This window comes from Passer montanus, unplaced genomic scaffold, assembly GCF_014805655.1.
Source record: "Passer montanus isolate IOZ18808 unplaced genomic scaffold, ASM1480565v1 scaffold64, whole genome shotgun sequence".
Taxonomy (NCBI): domain Eukaryota; kingdom Metazoa; phylum Chordata; class Aves; order Passeriformes; family Passeridae; genus Passer; species Passer montanus.
The window spans coordinates 2,806,438-2,815,627 of record NW_024371482.1 but is presented as its reverse complement, the minus strand read 5'-3'; the positions used below and the strand labels follow the sequence as shown (position 1 = coordinate 2,815,627).

General features: G+C 45.7%; 1 protein-coding gene across 10 annotated transcripts in view; it reads left to right on the top strand.

Moving 5' to 3' along the window:
• Positions 1–6: 6 nt before the first annotated feature.
• PTPRT (protein tyrosine phosphatase receptor type T) overlaps positions 7–9,190 on the top strand; it is a 452,765-nt gene continuing 443,581 nt past the window's right edge. For all 10 annotated transcript variants that reach the window (XM_039728161.1, XM_039728157.1, XM_039728164.1 and 7 more), the window contains exon 1: positions 7–228. In XM_039728161.1, coding sequence (XP_039584095.1) covers positions 159–228 — 70 coding nt within the window. In that variant the 5' untranslated portion in view covers positions 7–158. The remainder of the gene's footprint in view (positions 229–9,190) is intronic.

Sequence of the window (9,190 nt, the reverse complement as noted above, 5' to 3'; positions counted from 1 at the left end):
CCCGCCCCCCGCCCGCCGCCACTCCGGCGGCTCCGCCGAGCAGCACCGCGGCTCCGGCTGCCGGGGCCGCCGCCGCGCACGGCCACCAATGCGGGGGATACTGGCGGGCAGGCAGCGGCTCCGCGGCAGCGGGGAGGGCAGGTGAACTCCGGGGAAGGATGACCGGCGTGGCCGCGATCGTCTTTTTCCTGCAGCTCTTGCCCAGGGCGGACGGACAGGTCTTCCCAGGTGAGTGATGCCCGCCCGGCCGGTGCCCCGCTCTCGCATCCCCCGGTACGCCCAACTCTGCGCCTCCAGCCCCGCGGCCTCGCAGGGAGCTCCCGGTGCCATCCGGGGAGCGGCAGGGCATGCAGGCGCCTCGGAAGGCGCTGGCCAGCGGCAGCGAGCAGCCTCGGTACCCGCCGGTCGCGGAGGCGCCGGGGATGGGATGCGAGGGGCTCTGCCCGGCCGTGCTGGGGGTCCCGCTGGAGCTGGGGGTGCTCGGTCCTGCGAAAGTTGCGTGTGGCAAGAGGTGACAGCATCGCCTTTATTCTGGGATTCGCGATACCCCAGGCGTTTTTTGGTGGTAAAGAGCGTTTGCGAGCCCAAGGCAGGAGTTGGCTCCTGCGGGATGTGCGGCGCGGGGGGAGCCGCTGCCTTTCCCCTCCGGTCAGGGAAGGGGTCTGGGCTTGCCCTGGGAAGTTTAGTGGCAGCTGTTTCACCACTTGCGTGCCACAGCTCCAGGAACTTTCTCGGGGGCTCAGGCGCTCAGGTCGGCTCCTTCCCGATTGTCACTTTCTCTGTCGCTGATGTTGAGGAGTACTTTGCTCCCTGGCATGTGTACAGTAATAGTAGCCGGCTATTTTCCCACTCCTACGGGTTCCTTTAGGCATAGTTTGAATTACTTGAAGATGACAGGTGCCTATAGAGCTGGCTTTCTCCTCCTGTGCTATTCTGTAGGTAATCCGAAGCTACATGGGTCTTGTTTTTCTCCTGGATCTTTCAATACATTAATTTTCTCACTGCAGTTTGTGCTCATGCTAAAAGACAAGCAGTTATAGCTTTCTTCTCTCTTGACTTAGGAAAAAAAAGTATTTTAAAACTACCTGTATGTTTAAGATGAGTAAAATTTCCCTGTGTTGTGTCGCTTAACACAGGGATACATCTCATTGCCTGTGACTTAGGCGTGCTGGAGGCACGAAACTAAGTTGAGTTCATCTCAAACACAAGAAGGTTTTTGTGACTCGAAGCAGCAGCTCGGATGACTCTGCCTCGCTGTTTTAGAGCAGCAGTAGCGGCGTGCAGGAGATGCTGAGCCCCGTGGCCACCTCGCCCCGAGCCCTTGGGCTCAGGCTGGGCTCAGGGACGGGGCTGGCTGGCAAGGGCCGGGCAGACCCTGGCCCGAGGAGGTGCTGCCATCAACCCCGCTGGCTTTGACACCACCGGGATCGTGTTTACATTGCTAGGCAACTGCACAAAGCACAGATTTATTAGAGAGGCTGGGAAATCTAACCTAGTTAAATAACTGCTTCCTTGAGTAAGCAATATGTGGAGCTATTTATTTCCCCCCCTCTCTTTTCTCTCCCTTCCAACTGTTTTCGTGTTCTTGACACTTGTCATATCAATTGTGATTAGATCCTGGGCTTTTGATGAATCATTTAGCCAGATGCTTGGAAAGAAGAGTGTTCTGGGAAAACAGCAAAGTTTTAAGGGGGCAGAAGACACTTTGTATTTGAGAGAGATAATGTAATATGAGCTAAACACATGAAAATTTAATATATTTCAATTATTTTTAGGAGAGCCATGAAATATTTTACTTATCAGTTCAGTGGAAATAGTAACTGTGAGAGGTTTTTAAAATCATTAGAATTCCCTTCTCCCTCCTATTTGAGTGTGCATCCTTCCATCCAAAGTAAGAGACACTGATTTTAACAACTGCTTTCTGAGCTGCCTATAGTACTGAAATTAGGAGAAAGCTTTCTACTCTTAAAATAAATATCTGCTGTGAAGTGTATCAGTCTGGACTGTGTCACTGTAGCCGATTTTGTTTTTTCTTTTTGAATGGTAAAAAGCAAAATTTTGCAGGTGCACTTTGTCCCTGAAAATTCCATGAAGTTTGGAGCGGCTCCAGCTAATGCCATCGGCGTCTTTCCGCATCTTCCATCAGGTGGTGCTCTCTCCATAACTTTTAGGATGCAAATACCTCCCGTCTCCGAGTATTTTTCAAAGACTACTGCGTTTATATAGCAGCCTTTTGTTAAACATCCCGAAAAAAATCACTGTGCAAGTTGTTGGCTCGGTTTTTTTTTTAAAAAAACTTATTTTCTTAAATGATCGCTGGACTGGGAAATAGGAAAGGCACAAGTCGAGAGGAAACACTGCGTTTATATAGCAGCCTTTTGTTAAACATCCCGAAAAATCACTGCGCAAGTTGTTGGCTCGGTTTTTAAAAAAACTTATTTCCCAGTCCAGCGATCATTTAAGAAAATAGGAAAGGCACAAGTCGAGAGGAAATGTGGTCCGTTCCTACCCGATTTGCGCAGCTGCTGCTGCTTTGTGTTATTCCCAACGCAAAATTAGGAACGCTACAAAGAGACAGCAGAATGCTCATGGTTTCTCCCTGGAATACCTCCTTTCATCCTGAGGGAGCTGGCTACCACTCATTTCTTTATGTAATTTCTCCGTCACTCTATTTATAACTCTTCTCCCCAGCAATTACTTCCCCTTCCCTGCAGTCTCTGTATTTGTTAGTAACTCAACATATGCTTTTCGAGGTTCTAAACTTTTTGTCAGCTCTAGGGTCAGCTGCTAATTTAAATGCTTTACTTTTCCGTGCACGACACAGTAGTAGCGCCAGGTAATGATAGCGGTACCCGGTTCTTTTCAGGATTTTGGAACAACACTATTTACAGGGAAGTTCTGAAAGTCCGTGTGCGGTTATTCTCCCACCAGAGCATGTGGGGTATTCCTGCAGTTGCCGCACACTTTGCCATTGTCTGTTTTGTGAGGATTTTTAGCACCACAGGGGGATAAATAGAGAGATTTAAGTAATTTGCACCTGTGAAAAAGCCTCCGGGGGGGAAAGTAGGACACAGGGTTTACATGGGGGCCGTTGACCTGAACACCAGATTATTTAACACTTGTTTTTCTTCTGATGGCAGTGCTTAATTTAATTTCCCCTCTGTCCTGCTCCTTGTTTTGCTGGCAGAGCCCGAACGCTCCCAAAAGCTGCTGCCACATCGCGAAGTTGCGGCAGCTGAGAGTTCATTACACAGGGCTCGTCCAGCGAGGGGAGAAGATGAAAAGGGAGCAAACTGCAAGGAAATTTTTGGGGGAAGCCTTAATTTAGTAGGAGTTCATTTGCTCAGGTTTCGCTGTCAGTAAATTGGCGGTGAAAAACGGGCCTTTCTGAGCGAGCTGCTCTGTGTGGCAGTTGTTAACAATGCAGCCATTTAACTCAATAATCACTTTTCTCTCCCTCTGGGGAGCTGTTAGCGCCACAATTCCACTTTATTTTTATCCTCGGCTGGCTCGATTTGTTTTCTAATACATAAACAATTAATCCTAAGAAGGTGATGTTGTGAAACTGCCTCTTTCGACAGCGGCAACGAAAGGTCACTGTGTGTATAAAGGCGTTTGTGGATCTCGGAGGGATAATCCTTCTCTTTTACAAATGCAGAGCCCTTTTTAACCATCCGCCCTCCTGCAAGTCCCTGAGCTCTGCTTCTCTTGTTTAATTGTACTTTTAAAGTCTGTTATGCTCTGCGTGCAGGCCCACGTGCTCCAGTTTTCATTAATATTACGGGAATGATTTGGGGCACTTACTGTAGAATATTAAAGTATATTTTTTTTCAGAAGGCACCATCATCTGTTGCCATGGAAACCCGAATAGTAGTAAAGATGTAGGTCTGAGGCTTTGAACCTCGAAAGCCATGGACAAGGGTGGTTTCTTATAGGAACAATTACTTTTGTACATGAAATCCAGTTAAGTGGAGAGAAGAAAGAGAAATAAATTGATCTGTTCAGCATTGCTCTGACAATCCTCTTGAATAACATTCAGCACAGAAGGATCAGTGTCTGATTCTCTCTGTGTGTGTGTATGGTGTGGGTTTTTTAAAGCTCATTATTTATCATAATAGTTGTTTTATGCCTCTGGTAATTTCCATTGTGATTTTGTAAGTGAGGTGCACGAATGTGTATTGGCAGGTATTGTTCTTTGCTTGAATGGGAAGCACTGAATGTACAATGGGGAGATGTGCATTGGAACTTAAATATTTTGGCAATGGGCAAATTTGAGACTGATTTATCGTGGCCCTAATTAAGAAAAAGAATAAAAATAGCAGATGTTGTCTGAAATCCATCTACCAAAATCTGATTGTATACGTGGTTTGCTCACTGATGAGAGTGATAATACTTTTGCTTTCCCACAGAAATCCTGCAGCCTGGTTGACATCCCCAGAAGCCCTCACAGTGTTTGGGTGACGAGCAGCAGGATGTGTGTGTGCATTGCTATATAAAGCCCTCTGTCTTTCTAGAGAGACATCCCTTAATTTTTTATGGAAACTGCTGCAGTCTGTTTCCTCGGTGTCTTGTAAGGCACAGATTAAAAATGTAACTGAGCTTCCAAAAAATGCTCATAGGAACATTCATAGATGAGACTTTCCTTACATGTATTTGAAATAGCAGCAGCATGCAGGGGTCACCTGCTGCTGTGAACAAGTTGTAGTCTTGGTTTCCATCTGTGGAGCAGGAAACCTTCTGTGTCTCGTGTTGCCTCAGTAGCAGAGGGCTCCACTCCCCTAAGGAAGGGCTTGTGAGTTGCCATTCCTTGGCTCTGTGCTCCTATTCTGGATAAGAAGATGGTATATGGCTCTTCTGGTATTTCTGGAACGTTTTATGGAGCAGCATTACTTGGCTCATTTAAGCCAATGTATTTGGCCTGGAGTCACTTTTTTATACCACTCACAGTTCCTGGTTTTCTTATTTTTCTTTAGCTGGTGCTCTCCCCTGTGTGTGCTGGATGGTACTACTTGGATGTACCTTCATTTAGATGGTCTCTGCTTTTTTTGAGACATCCTTACCTCCCTGTTACCCTACTACCTTCCTTGCCTGCTGCTGTGCCTTACATTTCAATTCCAGGCAAAGCTAGAGAAAAAGAGCAGGCACACAAAGGTGGTGGATGTTGTTGATGGCACCAGTGAGGACTTCTCACAGCCTGGCCCTATTTTTCTGTGCATTTGTCATTACACAACAAAAAAAGGATTCATTATTGTGAGCTCTAAAGATCATACATCTTCATGGTAAAGGAGACAATTACTGTCTTAATCAGACTATGCATCATTTAATCAGTCCTGCTTGTTTTTTAATATCCAATAAATACATCCCATCTATCACTGCAGTTCAGAGATGTCAAATGCTTTGTAAACTGGATGGCAGGACATTGCACATTCCAGAGGAAAATGGTGATAAGAAAGAAATTTCAGCTAAAGAAAGCAAGGATCTCTGGAGAAAGAAGGCTGAATTCAGCAGTTAAGGTGTTGTTTAATGCCCCAGTTAAAGATGATGTAATTCTGGGAAGTCCTGGTAAAACAGGACAAGAAACCCCAGGAAGAAAGAACCTACTTAGTGCTTGGTCTCCTCTGGTTATCTTGTTTTCTTTTAAGTAGAGCTTGTAAATCAATCCAAGGCCAGTTGCTTGAATTCTTTCCTCCAGCTGGATCCCCCTGGGACTGCAGCCTTGGGAATTCAAACCGACTTGGTGGATTCTGCTGCCGTTTGAAGCGGTGCTGCTCATGTAGTTGAAGAATGATTGAGCTGCTTATGAATTTTGGGAGGATGGGACCTGGCTCTTGTTCCTTGATATTTTTGAGTTCATTTCTCAGGAAGGCTGTGGGGTTTGACAGCTGATGATGTTGTGTGGGCACAGATCAGTGCTGCAGCCTGAGCAACCTCCGGTTACGCAAAGCTCTTTGTTCAGCCATGCTGCTCCCTTTGTGCTGGAAGTGCTCAAAGTGTCCCATATCTCATGTTTTCTTAGCTGAAACGGCTTCAGATCTGGCTTTACAGAGGAAACAGAGTTTATCACTTTTTTTTTCCACATATATCCTTGTCAATCTCAGCTTCGTTCCTGGTAGTGACTGTGTTGAATCACTGGGAAGCAGCTCCTGGCTGTGAATTCAGCTGTGGAGTGAAGGAGGGCTGCTCCACTCTTCTCCTCTGTGATGCTGTAAAGAACAACAAAATCAAGAGTATTACCACTTCAGCCAGAGCTTATCCATTTTTTTGGTTGAGAATCAATCCCTCCTCCTTGAATTTGAAGAAAGTATCATTACCTGTGTGAGCAGAAGCAGGGCTTCAGGCTGTGCTGGGGATATTATTGGAATATTGTGCTTTTGACTCCAGCACTGCTGAATTTGTTGCTGCTACGTTAATCTGAACATGTGTGAATCTTCCTCCCAGTAGTACTGGCTCAAAGATCAGCCCTCAAGAGCAGAGGGGAGAAAAGAAATCCTAGATAGGCAAATATACCAACTTTGAAGTGAGCTTTCAGGATCTTTTCTTTAACTGCAAAGTGTGGAGTCGGGGATGGCAATGGTGCCACGTGGCTATGTTTATTTCAGGAGATAATGATGATTTGTAGGAATGTGTGATTGTGACCAACTAGTAGAAGTAGGGCACAAAGCAGAGGAGGAAGAAGGGAATTAAAGCAATCTGACTGCTCTATAATGGGCCTTTCTTCCTTTAGAAATGTTTACTGGAAGTGCAGCAGCATTTGCTGGATAAGCAGAAGAGCACTCCTGTCAGCAAGATGGGAAGCTGCTGAGCTTGATGGTTCGTTTCTCCAGAAAAGGGATTTGCTGTCAACATGTACCCACTTAGGTGGGGGCAGCCCAAATCTCCTTCTGCATTCCTAGGTGGGAATTCAGTGCTCTAATGGGAACAGTTGCTGCTGAAAGTGTGAAGTGCAGTGTGTTTCTACCCCAGTCAGTCATTTCTCAGGGAAATACTTTGTGGTTTTGATGTTTCTGCTGAGATGTGTGGCTGAGAGGTAGATTTAAAAAGCCCCAGACAGCTGAGGCAAGAACCTGTCTGTGTAACTCTGCCGCTGCTTTCGGCTGGTACCAAGAATTTTTACTAATTTGTTCTTAAGAAAAGCACCAAGGTAAACACTAATGAACTATTTCTGGTGTTTTCCGTTCATGTCCACCTGTTTAAAAGAGATCTCTCTAAAAGGTCTGTTCTGTGCTTTCTCTGGTCTCTAGCTTGGGTGTTTTTGTCAAGTGGCCGGGCAGAAGTGCTCATGACCTTCTCTTTGTTACCTTCTCATCCTGGACTCAGAGGCAATTGCCAGTTTTGCAATGGTACCAACTCTTCTCTCCTAATGAGCCTCTAATAGAAACTCTCTTTCCCCTCTTAATTATTTATTAAACCTGAAGGGATGGCTTTGTTGTGCAGTAACTTTGGAACCCTTGAAGAGCCAACTGCTAAATGCTTTAGAAGCATGAATTACTGAGGGTTTTGATACTCGGAAGAACATTTTCTTTGCAGTTGTATAAGGGGGAAACAGAAACAGCAGCAGAAACGTGAGCAGTGCCACAGTCAAGCAAGAGGGGTGGCAGCTGACAGGATCCTGGTGTTTGGTGGGGTTAGTGATGGAGACTGTGATGGGAAGGAGAATATGGTAAATTCATAGCAGCAGTAGGAAGAGAAATAGGAAAGGGGACTTAGCCAGAACAGAAACAGTGAGGAAGCAGACATAAAATAAAGCTCTGAAGTGAAGCTGGATGCTCTCAGGCTGGGAGGGTGGCTGACACTGACAGAATCTCCCTTTCTTTAAGCTAAATGTCCACCAGAGTCATTGTGAGATAGCTCATGGCTGCAAATTTTGCTCCTTAGCCTGAAACGTGGGATACAGCACCTAGCTCTTGTCTTTAATTTCAGTGACTGAGCATCTCCCTTCACAAACCAAACTGATGTGAATATTTTGAATTTACCAGCAACCCATTCTAGGTTTGCTTAGAAAAGCATCTATTCATCTGTTATATTTGCCAGTTGCTAATATTTTAAGAGCCTTAACCATGCCAGCAGCAGTTCTCCCTGTTGTTCCTCCAGCTCAGCTGGTATCTCATAGCTCTGCTCATGTGTTCACACGACAGTTGCACACTGTTTATTTTGTTTATGGGAAGGAATAGGCATGTGAGAGGAAAAGCCTGTTATATTTACACTCTGCAGATATTTTGGGTACCTCAGTGCATCACTGGGCCTGGGTCAAGGCTGTGCCAGACAGCCCAGATGTGCCTCAGTTTGTGCAGCAGCCAACCCTAATTAAGCATCCAGGAGCCATCACCCACCTAAAACCAGTCACTCATCTCTGCCCCTTCCCTTTAAAGATCGAGTTTCGAGCCATTCACTTGAGACAGATTTTTTGTGTTGCATTGCTGGCTTTGGCTGCACGGGGCACAGTCAGCTGATGGATTTGACTTTCAGATGGGTGGTCTGGCTGCTGTGCCAGCACTGACTCATTCCCTCTCTGGAAGGTGCCCTGGGGCCTCTGCTGCTCTCCTGCCTGGCAAGGCAGGTACAGAGAGCAGGGCTGGGTGGCTGCCAGCATCCCCCTGGTTCCACTGCACTCCTGTGCACAAACAGTGCATTTGGTCCTCGCCAGGGATGCTGCATTGCACCCACTAGTTCATTTTGGGAAGTGGGAATTTATTTATTTGTATTAATTAAATCTAGACCCACTTGGAGTTTACCCTAAATACAATCTGAATAATTATTTTGTTGAAAAAAAGCTGCTCTAAACCAGGCGCTTCCCTGCCGTTCTTGAGGTTCAAACATTCCATCAGGGAGGATGAATCCATATGATTTAGTAAAAAAATAACAAGTTTAAAAAAAAAAAAGTCATTTTTAAAAAGAGATTTTTGCTATGCAAATGTTGGTCAAAACATTTCCCCGGCTTCCTGAATAAATTTTTTGTTGGCAATAGGGTTTCCTACGCAAACAGTAAATATTTTTATGATTAAAACATGGGAGATGGTGTATGTACTAACAGCTATCAGCACGTGGTAGGAATGATCAGAGAAGTGGAAAGCTTGGAAATAAACACAGTGTCTCTGTTGGCACAGGGATAACCCTGGAGACTGCCAAGGCCAGAGCCTGCAAAAATAAGAAAGTATAATTAATTGTCCTTAAATGAACTTACCAAGCAAAA